General features: G+C 42.5%; 1 protein-coding gene across 2 annotated transcripts in view; it reads left to right on the forward strand.

Moving 5' to 3' along the window:
• Positions 1-14,096, forward strand: part of ATP8B4 (ATPase phospholipid transporting 8B4 (putative)) — a 648,069-nt gene that overhangs the window by 478,250 nt on the left and 155,723 nt on the right. For both annotated transcript variants that reach the window (XM_082254031.1, XM_082254032.1), the window contains exon 13: positions 955-1,151. In XM_082254031.1, the coding sequence (XP_082110157.1) occupies positions 955-1,151 (197 nt within the window). The remainder of the gene's footprint in view (positions 1-954; positions 1,152-14,096) is intronic.

A 14,096-nucleotide genomic window follows, 5' to 3' on the forward strand; every position in this document is an offset into this window, starting at 1 on the left:
GTGTTCTACTCCTGTAAGGGGAAGCATAATCCAAGGGTCAAGAAGATATGAAGCTGTGTCTGTCAATGAACATCAAAGAAAAGGATTTTACGGTAAGACAAAAATCCAGTTTTTATTGTTTTTAAGCATAAAAATAAACCTTACAAACAGTAAGAATACACTGACAATGACAGTAAAGCAAGCATTCCAATGTTACAGCACCAGCAGCCAGCATAGCATAAGGATCTTCAATCTCCGGTACTACAAATGAAAAAATAGCCAAAAAACATAGTTACAAATCCACCATAGCCAGATTTATAGAGTACTGAAACAATAGCAAGAACCAAACAGAGCCGTATTGCATATTCACCTCACACTGTTGGCCTAACTAAGATACCCAAATAGGCTCTACGAGCAAGGTAGTACCGATCCAACTGGAGCCATAAGGTACAGGATATTATTCACACAAGTGCCTTTTTTACCTCCAAATTGGCTGTATAAAAGAACAAATGCAGTAATAAAGATGCTGGATAAAATGTTTTGTGCTACATAATACTTTTTATAGTAAAAGTTTACATTTTGTATGCAGATGTACATATTAGACCAAAATGAGGGACAACTGACGCTGCACATGGGACAGAGAGATTTGGTCTCAAAAGAGGGACATTTCCTTCAAATGAGAGACATTTGGGAGCGATCTATTTAGTTAGAGAATTGGCAGCAAACAAAGGTGCTGTGACCAGTAGAAATGAATTAGTAGTTTTGAATTGCTTTGGTAACTCTGGTAGATTGTAGTGTTACGTTTGATTGTTTTAGCTTATAGCACTTCTCATTATCGGTATTGATTGCATTGTCATGTTGAAAAAACCCATCCTTTATACATTATATATTATCTTTTTGCTGATAGTGGGTTGTGGAGACAGTTGATTAACGAAGATCACTTTTACAGGTCATTTTTTTCAATTTGTATTGCAGATATTTGGTTTCCTGGTATGCATGGGGATTATTTTAGCTGTTGGGAATTCTATTTGGGAGCACCATGTGGGCAGCCGTTTCAGAGTCTACTTATATTGGGATGAGGTGGTTAATAGCGCTGTTTTCTCAGGATTCCTCACATTCTGGTCTTACATCATCATATTGAATACTGTAGTGCCCATTTCGCTTTATGTAAGGTAAGCCAAAGAGCAAATGCCTGTGAAATGCTTATTTTGTGTAATGATTGCACTTATACATGCAGAGCCAAGAATTCAGTTCTATAGAAATCTGAGTTCTGCAATGAGCTACAGTCATCTGTTGCCAATTGTTGTGGGTCATGTGTAGGTTGACTGTGTCTGGTTTAAATGATCAAATCATTAAGTCCAGAAGAAAATAGGAATTAACAAAGGGGAACTCGAAGTTCAAATTGTCATGTCATACCGTGACTGCATTTGTTTTAATTTTAAGCCATATTGTCAATTTTTTTTTGTAACTTTTAGTTCTCTCAGCTGTAACTTTGTATCTTTCCTCACCAGTAGTGAAATCAGCACTCCACAGTAAACTTAACTTTGTTTTCCTTTCTTAATAATGATCATTTTCATTGAATTGTGTCCACAATTTTGTTTCCCTCTTGCTTCATTCAACAGCTGACAGGTAAGCAGTGGGGGCAGCATTGTCACTCCTGCACCTGAGCACCCAGGCTTGGCGTACCTCATATAATAGTCACTGTAGTATTGTCCCTTTGTCACCCTGCAGCTCACCCATATCTTTTCAGTTCTTGTTGCCCTCATTATCATGTGCACATTTTCCCAAAATACCTTTTATATAGTGTAGTGCTATCTTAAAAAGCTGTTTTGTAAATATGTTTGTATGTACATAAAGTCTTTTTTTAAAATTTGTCTACGCCATTTACATTATTTCTTAGTTCAAAGAAGGTAAGAGAGCACACTTCAACATAATGGGTCATTAAAAAAAAATATACCGTGTATATGTAATGATCAAATACCTTAACTTTGACTATTTAGTAGATGAAATGTTCTACAACACATATCTTTACCCACTTTTTCTATAATATTTTAAGCTAAAATATGGTTATCTTTCCTCTAGGGTATCGTGAAATATTTTATGTTGTACATAGTTGGCATTATGTTTTTGATTTAGACAGTCAGTTGAATGTGATTAGTAATTTTAGGTGCAATTTTTTTAAATGAATTTCACCTATACATGATTATGGGGGATGATTATTAATAAAAGTTACTTTGTTGCTTTAGAGAGACTTTAAAACCAATGTACACCTGTAAAAGAAAAGTACTTACCTTACTGGTGCCCATGAAATCAAAAGCCACTCAGATGCTGAGAAATCTTCTGCTGATGTCTTAAAGGGAAAGTGACACTTTCAGAAGTGTCAGCCAACTGGATCCCCACAGCTTTCACCGGTTGCGCCCTCTTACCCACTGTAACTATTAATGAGCGAACATCAGAGGGAGGAACCAGTGACAGATGTGAGGGACCCAGCTGAATAACATCCCCACAAGTATCACTTTCCTTTTGGATCTATTGGATCAGTGGCACTTGCTATGTATTTCTACTTGTCATTTACAGGTATGGCTTGCCCTTAGAGTTTTCCTATAGCAGTCCTCACAGATTCCTTTAAATACAAGATTTAAAATAAAATTTCCGTGTTTTTTTCTGTTGTTTTAGGAGTTCATATTTTATTAGATCTGTGCACTCTACCTTCTCTGAAATCTTGGTTTCCCATCCAGCAGGTGACACTAAAAACCTTTCTGCTGAATCACACTTTATGGCCTGTTTCATATCAATTCCAATTTGTATAGGAGCAGTATGAACACCAACCTTTGACAAAGCATTTGCAGTGCTTTCTGCAAGCTTTGTTGAAGCTTTTAACCACTTAAGGACCAGAGGATTTGGCTGCTCAATGACCAGGCCCTATTTTGCGATTCGGCACTGCGTTACTTTAACGGACAATTGCGCAGTCGTGCGATGCTGTAACCAAACAAAATTGACGTCCTTTTTTCCCACAAATAGAGCTTTCTTTTGGTGGTATTTGATCACCTGTGAGATTTTTTATTTTTTGCGCTATAAACAAAAAAAGAGCGACAATTTTGAAAAAATTACAATATTTTTCACATTCTTTTATATGAAATTCTCAAAAAAAAAAAAAAAATGTAAAAATCAAAATTTTTTAACATTTTAGGCCAATTAGTTTTCTGCTACATATTTTTGGTAAAAAAAAATCGCAATAAGGGTATTTTGATTGATTTGCGCAAAAGTTATTGCGTTTACTAACTACGGGAAAGATTTATGTCATTTTTATTTTTTTTTTTACTAGCAATGGCGGCGAGCTGCGATTTTTTTTTTTTTTTTTTTTTTTTGCGGGGCTGCGTCATTGCGATGGACAGATCGGACCTCTAACTGACATTTTGACACTTTTGGGGGTACCAGGGACATTACTACAGAAATCAGTGCTAAAAAAATCCACTGTTACTGTAAAAATGGCACTGGCAGGGAAGGGGTTAACATTACTGGTGATCAGTGGGTTAAATGTGTCCCTAGGGGTGTGATTCTAACTGTCAGAGGGTGTGGCTTGTGAAGTAATCACAGAGACATGCGATCCTATATACCAGGATCACATAGCCTCTGTGATTACTTCAGGGAGAATGACAGACAGCTGTGTTTACATCAGCTGTCTGTCGTTCTCTCTCTCTCCTGCGGGAGATCGTGAGTGGCCGGCCATCGGAGCCGCCGGTCACACGCACTGGCTCCCCAGCTAATGAGCGGGGGCTCACCGCCAGTGGTACGCGCGTAACATAATGTCGCTTTGCCAAGGAGCGGCTGCCTGCTGCAGTAAAACTGCGGCGGGCGGTCGTTATGTGGTTAAAGTACCATTCAACTCCAGTTTGTATATGTTGAACACAGGAGTGTTGATTGCCACTTCAAACAAGCTGCTAGCAGGCTTCAGCAGTCCTTCAATAGGCTTCACAAAGTGCTGAAGCCTGCTATCAGCTTGTTTAAAGTGGTCATCTGCACTCCTATTAGAATCAGTGTTAACATTTACAAACTGGAGCTGAATGGTACTTTAACTTCTTCCCGCCTGCGCTATAGCCGAAAGACGGCTACAGCGTGGGCTCTAATTTCCGGGAGGCCATCTTTAAACGGCCTCCCAGTGACAGGCTCCCCTCGCGCTCCCGCGAGCGTGAATCGGGGAAAATCTGTGTCGGCCGTGTCCCTTGGACACAGCCAATCACAGATCGTGGTGAATGGCCAATCACAGCGGCCATTTACCACGTGATCGGAACGTCCAATGAGAGATGATCTCAAATGTAAACATTTGAGATCTCTCATTGCCAGCTCTCCTTCCTTACACAGAGACTGCGCGTGAGGAAGAGCAGAGCCGATCAGCGGTTAGGGGACACAGAAAAATGTAATCAGGGCACTGATCACCAGTGCCCTGATTACGCAAGAGGTAAATAAAATGCAATAAGTGCCCACCATCAGTGCCCACAGTGCCCCCCATCAGTGCCCACAATCAGTGCCCATAGTGCTGCCAGTCAGTGCCCATTAGTGCCTGCTCATCTAGGCACTGATGGGCACTGACTAGCAGCACTATGGGCACTGAGTGTGGGCACTGATGGTGCTGCCCATCAGTGCCGCTCATCAGTGCCACCCGTCAGTGTCCATCAGTGCCGCCTCAGTGCCCAGCAGTGCCACCTCTCAGTGCCCAGCAGTTCCACCTCTCAGTGCCCAGCAGTGCCACCTATCAGTGCTCATCAGTGCCGCCTATCAGTGCTCATTAGTGCGGCATATTAGTACCTCATCAGTGCCACCTCATCAGTGCCCATAAGTGCCACCTCATCAGTGCCCATCAGTGCAGCCTATCAGCGCACATCAGTGAAGGAGAAAAATGTATTTATTTTCAAAATTTACTCGCAGAAAATAAGAAAAACTTTTTTTTTTTCAAAATTTCTGTCTTTTTTCTTTTTTTTTTTGTAAGAATTATAAAACCCAGAGGTAATTAAATACCACCAAAAGAAAGCTCTATTTGTGTGAAAAAATGATAATAATTTAATATGGATAAAGTGTACCATGACTGCGCAATTGTCATACAAAGCGTGAGAGCGCTGAAAGCTGAAAATTGGCCTGGGCAGGAAGGGGGTGAAAGTGGCCTGTAGGCAAGTGGTTAAAAACTTGAACAAAGCTTGCTGAAGCTCTGCAATTGTTTTGTCACAGCTTGCTGTTCACACTGCTTTTATAAAAGGTAAAGCCCATGTGAACTAAACCTTATACACAACCTCCACTTGTTCATTACATAACTGCTTGGGTGGGATACAGTTCCAATTATGTGCTGAATGGCTATCTCATAGTCATGTGACCAAGGCACTGATGAAAGAACCTTCAACCCCCTGCTTCTTTAAAAAGAATCTGGTTACAAGCAAGTATTTGGAGGGAAAACTTAAAGCATACATCCAGCCAACATTTGTTTCTAGTTTTGGATGGTACGAAAAAAGTTCTAGCTGCTCTGGCCAAAAACCCTACGTTTACTTCTCCATCCACTCTCAGACCATTTTTCTTACTTTCCATTTCTAAGACCTGCGTATGCTTGGTTTAATTCATGTTCCAAAGCCACAGTCTTTTTTTTTTTTTTATTGCTACAAAATGGGAGGGTGTTTTTGGCAGTGCTTACATCACATCCTGATTATGTGGGTGCTGCCTATGGTGCTGCCTATTTGTTTGACAAAAAAAAAAATATTTTTGGGGAATCTAAAATTCAGAATAAGCTCTGCAAAAAAAAAAAAAAAAAACCCCATATACTTCTATCACTTCTTTCTTAAAGCTATTATTTTGTTAATCAACAGTGTAAACAAACTGTCTATATTTCAATGTCCAACAGTCACTTACAAAACAGTGTCCAAATGAATATATGTATCAATTCCACCACACCAAAGTGTATGTCCAAATAGTCTGTATATAAAAGAAAAAGAAAAATTCACCACGTTCTGTTCCGTTGAATCCAAAGGACCCTTTGTGCATCTGTTCACCAAAATAATGCACTACACTCACCAGATCTAAAAGGCTAACTTTCTCAAGTAAGGCATGCAGATTTAAATCTATGTTCCCTAGGCTCAATTCTGTGCTCCACATGACTCAATGTTCTCTAATCTCCTTTTCCATCCAAATGGGAGACGTGTTCCACCAAAAAGAGAAGCTCACCTGGTGGTGTTTATACAAACACAGTTTATTAAAAAAAAAAAAGTTACATATATACTCACATTTACCACAAAAATCTGTGCTTGTCACAAGAAAGAAGCTAACAAAACTGGCAGAATCACAGGTAGCGCTGGTGCACACCTCACTAATGTGAAGACCAGTTGCTTGCTGCCGCTCTGTTTGTCTCTGTGCATCCGACTCGCCTCCTAGTCTCCTACTTTCATACCAGACTATTGCTCTACCCCGACAGGTTTTGTTGCCAGTGCAACTTTGTCAAGTGGATAAAGGACGTGAGAGAAATTCTATCCAGATAATAAAATAAATATCTGACACAAGCTCTAAACCCCCTCTGCTCAGTCCAAACCAAATATAATTTTTTTGAGTGAAGTTGAGCTTTACATTTTTCCCAATGATAAAACGTAGCTGACATGGTATTTTGAATATGCAACTATATTATAGAACATAAATGAACATTAGACCTATTAGCCATTTTCAAGTGCAGTTGCAAGTTTATATAATTTAGACTACATGTCCAGTTTTAGCCTGGACAAATGCCCCTTTTAGACTTTCTGTAGAGTAATATTTCAAGATAGATCTGCTCCTTTGGATGCTTATCATCAGCCCTCTTCCTTGTTCATTCACAAATCTGTTTATAAATGTTATGGTATATGACATGTATTTTTGAAAAACTGCACAACAATTCATTGAGCAGTTTCTTTCATTAAAAGAGCTGGGAACCTCTTTATTTGACAGTGTCAAAGGTGCTTTTAAATTGATTTAGCACTTAAGTCTGGGCCAACATACATAACATTTTCAGTCTAATTGTAATAACTGGGATCTGAACCCATGACCTCTGCTGCATCCAGCAGTAGCTGTTCTTGCTGTGCCACCAGGGATGCTAGACAGCTTCCTTCCTGATTCCTTAGACAACCTTGCCTTGTGTCTTGTTTCTCTTTAACCCTTGCTTCTTTCATGAACATCCAATGTAAACCATGCCTTTGCACTTCTGTTTGCCACATTATTGTGTTCTCTCTTTCTCCTTTGCAACCTTCCATGTCTTCATTACTACTTTTTACCGACCTTGACTTGTGCTATGACTACATTTCTGCTCGATTCCATCCTGCAAGCATTCATTACAGACCTTTAAATTGTTCCTTGACTAAGCTTCCGCTTGATCCCAATCCCAAGCAGGATCTGTTATCCATGAAACTCCTACTCTGGTACTCCAATTTGAGGCTGACCACCATGAGACCATCATATTTCAGCTGATAATATCACCAAAATTCTATCATCCTAGGCATTCCTTGTTTTTCTACCCATAATCCCTAAATCAACTGGGGAAATTGACAGGCTATAAATGTTACTTTCCCCTCCCCAATTGCGAGGAATATTGTAGAGAACCTTGTCGAACAAGTTCTCCACCAGTCAAGGAATCAAAAGCTGATGTGGTAACTACCCAATCATATGAGAACTTGTGTGCACAATTCTGGAATGTCTGTGATAAAAAGAGTGCCTATCAATTACCTCCTCTTCGTCTGTATGATTGTCCCATTGAACTGCTTCTAGGGGCAGAATTACCTTTTGGTCACCTTTTTAACCTGTCAGAACCTGAAATAAAGGTGCAGTGCTCTTAAGGTACTCTAAAGGGAGTGGCTTGATGTGAGAAATTTGAGAAGGGCTTTATCAGACACTCCTGCAGGGGCAGCCCTATTCTTTAAAAAAAAAAAGACTCCACCTTGTGTTCGTGCATTAATTACAGGGATTTGAATAAAATTAATATTACAAACCGTTATCCATTTCCCTTTCATTTCTAAAATTTTGTAAATCCTCAGTTCTGCCAAAGCCTTCATAAAAACTAGACTTACAGGGAACATATAACCTTGTTCATCATTCATCAAGAAGATTTTAGAACCAGATATCAGCATTTAAATTTTTTGGTTATGGCTTTTGAACTTTGCAATGCTCCTGCAACTTTTCAACACATCATCAGTGATGTTTTTTGAGATTTGATGGACCTATTTGTGATTGCATATCTGGATGATATCCTCATCTTTTCTGATAACCTGGAGGAGCATCACAAGCATGTTTGTGCTGTCTTTGAAGAACCAAGTTTATATCAAACTGAGGAAATGTGAATTTGAAGGAACCCAGATCCAGTTATTGGAATATATTATATCTCCAGAAGGATTCCACATGGATCCAGAAAAAATCATTAGTGGAGTGGCCTGCCCCTAGAAACGATGAGGAAATACAACAATTTGTTGGATTTGCAAACGGCTACAGAAAATTCATAAGACACTGCTCTAAGGTGATAGCACCAATTACGCATCTGACAAAGAAACGGATGCTCTTTGTATGGTCACCTGCGGCACAGGCCACCTTTAGTTTGCTAAAGATTATTTTCTCTTCTTTAATGTCTTTAGGTGAAAATAATTATGACACTGGGAATAAGGAGTTGCTGGCAATTAGGCAAGCCTTTTCCTGAACCGAGGCATCTGCTGGAAGGGGCTAATCATCCTGTAACTTCTCACTAATCATAAAAATTTGGAATTCATTTGTTCTGCCAAGAGATTGTCCTCTAGACAAGCACTCTGGTCTCTATTCTTTTCCAAGTAAAATTTTTTTATCTCGTATCAACCTGGGTCAAGGAGTGGTAAGGCCTTTTTGAGGATGTTGTCTGAACATATCCAACTGTAAATGTACGATCCTGGAAAAAAAGGATATGAGAATGGCCCACTTCTCAGTCATCCTCCTAAGGATATTACCCATAAAGGGGTTGTAAAGTCAGAAGGTTTTTTATCTTAATGCATTCTATGCATTAAGATAAAATACTTCTGTGTGCAGCAGTCCCCCTAATACTTACCTGAGCCCCATCTCTATCCAGCGATGTCCATGATTGCCTCAGGCATCCGTGACTCTCTCTCTCCTGATTGGCTGAGACAATGCAGCAGCGCCATTGGCTGCTGTCAGTCAAAGCCATTTAGCCATTAAGGAGAGAGAGGGGGTGGGGCCAAACAGGAGCTCTGTGTCTGAATGGATGCACAGAGCTGCAGCTTAGCTCAGGTGCCCACATAGCGAGCTGCTTGCTGTAGGCGCACTCAACAGGGAAGAGGGGCCTGAAGCTCCAGCCAGGGACCTGAGAAGAGGAGGATCTGGAATGCACTGTGCAAAACCACTGCACAGAGCAGGTAAGTATAAGATGTTTGTTATTTTAATAGAAAAAAACAGACTTAGCTTTTGGACTTGGGCACATGTACCTGAAGATGTTCGGGCAGAAGCCTCCAAGTTGGTGCATGACTCTAAACTTGCTGGGTATTTTGTGGTTTGTAAGACAGAAGAACTTTTATAACATTATTTTTGGTGACCTGGTTGCAAGAAAGATGTCAAGAACTATTTGACTTTGTGTTTGACCTGTGCATGCAGTAAGACACCCCGATCTTTTCCCTTAGGGTTACCTCAATCCACTTCCTGTTCCATCAAGACCATGGTGGTCAATTTCTATGGACTTTGTGGTCGATTTACCTCCCTTTTCTTATCCCCAGATTACCAAAAGAATTTCACCGAAGATTTCTTCACAAACCTGGCCCTAAGATGTCCAGGGGACATCCTGGGAGGAGGGGAGTACTGTCAGGCACTGAACCCCACTACCTCTGCTGCACACTCCAGTAGCTCTTTTTACTGTGCCACCAGAGGTGCTGGACAACTCCCTGCCTAGTTCTTGGACAATCTTACCTTGCATCTTATTTCTCTTGGACCTTGAACCCTTTGTTTCGCACATGAGCTTTCTATTTAAGCCATGGCTTTGCACTTCCTGTTTGTCAGATTATTGTGTCTTTCTAGCCGATATCTTGCTCTTTTGCGTACATGCAGGTGTCCCTATCTTCGCTACTAATTGTTACCAACCTGGGCTTGTTCCAGGACCAGCTTTTGCTGGATCCTAACCTGCAACCATTCGTTACTGACCTTTGACTTGTTCCTCGAGTATGCTTCCGCTGGATCTCAACCTGCAACCATTCATTATTGACCTTTGGATGGTTCCTCCACTACACTTTAACTTGATCCCAACCTGCAACCACTTGTTACCAACCTTTTGCTTGTTTACTGACTACGCTTCTGCTTGATCCCTACCTGCTATATTTGCTACTGGACCCCGGCATGCTCACCTCCTGGCATAGAGATCCTGAGGGCTACTACCTGATAATAACAGGCAGCAAAACCTTTCTCCACCATCAGGAGCTCTGATGAATACAGGTTAGTGTTTGGACTCTGTGCCTCACTTGAGCCCGTGTCATCTGCTAGGGTGACCTGCTTGGGTACTTATCCAGCTGGTTGGTGAGAGCGCCTTTACTGCTATAGCTACTAATCTACTGAGCCTGATCCCTGACCATGACACTAATACTCCATAAAATGGCTTGGAAATATGGTGCTGCTGCTAAATGAGTTAACATGTTTTGGACATTAGAAAAAAGAGCTAGAAGTGCATATTTTTTTGTAGTCATTCTATTACTTTCCCAGCAAGAGCCTCATTCCTTAGAATGCACATCATTTGTACCATCTTATAAACACAGACCTCTTTTGTGAATAAAATATATTTTTACTAGGCCAAATCAAATGTTTTCATGTCAAACAATACAATGTCAACCTACATTTATGAGTGCTTTATTGCAATGTCTTCAATGTAGAGTCTTCTTGAGCTATTATTTTTAATTTGTTAGTTGTCTTTTACAACTTTTGTAATACCTCGTTGTTCAGAGTGGAGCCTCCACGCACTTTCCCAAGACAAGTCACTATCATGCTCTTATTTTTGCCTTTAATTATCTTTATCCAGCTATGTTTTAGTCAGATTTTGCAGCTAATTGGCTAGATTATGTTACACAAGCAGTATCTCCAAAACACAATTAACATTTGGCAGACTTGCGTAATGCTGACAGGCAGAAATTCTATTTTGAAAAATTCAGAAACAAGTTTACATTTTTGTGTTATGCAAATCAGGGTGTGAGATGGATCTTTTATTGAGACAAGGAATTTCAGAATGTTGAAAAAAAAAAAGTGATAAATGTGTTCCTTTTTACCACAAGCCCCTTGAGTGCTCCCCTGTCCAGCAGGCCACCCACGTGAGAATTTATGTATGTATGTATGTGTGTGTGTGTGTATATGTATATATATATATATATGCTGCTATGGCCAATTGCAGTAGTCTATAACTGGAGCTGTTAATCTTGATGTCATCCCACATCTCGTGTGAAGTGAATGGGGAAAATAATTACATAGATAGTCAGGTTGAAAATAGACACATTCCATCTGGCTCAACCAATAAAAAAACAAAAAAACAGTAAAGAAAACACAACCATACAATCCCATATACACAATTATATACCCGCAATTCATTTAGAGAAAGGCAAAAAAACCTCAGCAAAGCATGATCCAATTTGCTACAGCAGGGGTAAAAACTCCTTCCTGATCCCCCGAGAGGCAATCCGATATTCCCTGGATCAACTTTACCTATAAATATTAGTACCCATTTATATTATGTACACCCAGGAAAGAACCCAGGCCTTTTTTAAAGCAATCTAGTGAGCTAGCCAGAACCACCTCTGGAGGCAGTCTATTCCACATTTTCACAGCTCTTACGGTGAAGAAACCTTTCCGTATTTGGAGACAAAATCTGTTTTCATCTAGATGTAAAGAGTGCCCCCTTGTCCTCTGTGTTGACCTTAAAGTGAATAACTCAACACCAAGTTCACTATATGGACCCCTTATGTATTTGTACATGTTGATCATATCCCCCCCCCCCCTTAATCTCCTCTTTTCAAGAGAGAATAAATTCAGTTTCTCTAATCTTTTCTCATAGCTGAGCTCCTCCATGCCTCTTATCAGTTTGGTTTCCCTTCTCTGCACTTTCTCCAATTCCCCGATATCCTTTTTAAGAACTGGTGCCCAAAACTGAACTGCATATTCCAGGTGAGGTCTTACTAATGATTTGCACAGGGGCAAAATATCTCTCTCTCTGGAGTCCATGCCTCTGTTAATACAAGAAAGGTATTTGCTTGCTTTGGAAACCGCAGCTTGGAACACTCGTTCTGGATGGAAGGCCGACAGGTGGTGCTGTGCTGCGGACTTGAGCAGCGCGGGAGCAGAGGCTGACAAGGCGCGGGAGCAGAGGCTGACGTGTGTGAGGAGCGCGTGTGTGTGTTTGTCTGAAGCAGCGAGCTAGTGAGTGTGTGTGAACACCCCCCCCCTTTCTAAAGAGAGCGGCGGCGAGCGGTGCGAACCCCCCCCCTGAGAAGAGCGGCGGCGAGCGGTGCGAGACCCCCCCCCAGAGGTAAGAGCGTGGTGTGCGGACAGCGAGCGGTGAGGTAACCCACCCCCCCCCCCCTGCAAGGGCGGGCGGCAGACAGAGAGAGGGCAGGGGGGGCAGAGGAGACGCACAATACCTGACCTGGCCATTGGCAGGGAGAGGAGCTGAGGGGAGACTGATCGGCAAGTGACAGAGGAGGGAGGCAGGAGCCTAAACAAGTGTCAGGCTTAAAGGAACACACACACACAGGACTGGTGACTGAGGTTGAACACTGAGGCTCAGCGAGTACCTGGTGAGTATCCTTGCGACTGGGAGTGTCCTTGCGACTGGTGAGTATCTAGCGACTGGTGAGCATCTTGCGACTGGGAGTGTCCTTGCGACTGGTGAGTATCTAGCGACTGGTGAGCATCTTGCGACTGGAAGTGTCCTTGCGACTGGTGAGTATCTAGCGACTGGTGAGCATCTTACCACTGGTGAGTGTCCCTGCGACTGGTGGGTGTCCTTGCGACTGGTGAGTGTCCCTGCGACTGGTGAAGTGTCCCTGCGACTGGTGAAGTGTCCCTGCGACTGGTGAAGTGTCCCTGCGACTGGTGAAGTGTCCTTGCGACTGGTGAAGTGTCCTTGCGACTGGTGAGTATCTTTGCGACTGGTGAGTGTCTTTGCGACTGGTGAGTGTCTTTGCGACTGGTGAGTGTCTTTGCGACTGGTAAGTGTCTTTGCGACTGGTGAGTGTCTTTGCGACTGGTGAGTGTCTTTGCGACTGGTGAGTGTCTTTGCGACTGGTGAGTGTCTTTGCGACTGGTGAGTGTCCTTGCGGCTGGGAGTGTGGTGAGACTGACCGGGCTGTGCAACTGAGTGTTGGGCAACCGAGAGTGTTGTGCGACTGACCAGCTGTGCGATTGGGAGTGTGGTGCGACTGAACCGGGCTGTGAGACTGTGAGTGAGTGCGACAGGAGTGTGGTGCGACTGACCGGGTGGTGCGACTGGGAGTGTCGTGAGACTGACCGGGCTGTGAGATTGTGAGTGTTGTGCAACTGAGTGTCAAGTGAGTGTAGCGGAGTACCAGAGGGTGAGAAGGTAGAGATAGGAAGCTAGGAAATAGCCACATAGGATAGACTTAAATCACTGAATCCCCATTAGATTAGTAGGTACAATGCCCGGCGGGTGTGGAGATGCGATTCGGTGTACATCTTGTGATATGTATGCGTTCCTCAGACATGTGATCGAGGGCGAATACAAATGCACAAAGTGTAAGCTCGTTGCTTCCCTGGAAGCTCAGGTCCTGAATCTAGGGAGGCAGCTGGCAACACTGAGACGCATGTCCATACTGAAGGAGAGCCAGGATCGTACCAGTCAGGTGCAGGCAGGGGTCTGCACAGAGGTGGGCGGAATGACAGAGGTGCAGGCAGCAGAGCAGAGTAGACATGTGACAGTTAGGAAGGGTAGAGGGCAAAAAGGCAAGGAGGCTGATCCTGGGCTGGAGCACCCCAATAGATTTGCCCCGTTGCGTGATGTTGGGGAAACCAGTCAGGGACCAGCATTGCTGGAGCAGAGCGATGCCCCTAGCTGCCAGGGGAAGAACTCCTCCAGTGAGGCTGGGAGAAAGGGAAAGGAAAGA

Source organism: Pelophylax lessonae (assembly GCF_965119305.1).
Source record: "Pelophylax lessonae genome assembly, chromosome: 4".
NCBI classification, from domain to species: Eukaryota; Metazoa; Chordata; class Amphibia; order Anura; family Ranidae; genus Pelophylax; species Pelophylax lessonae.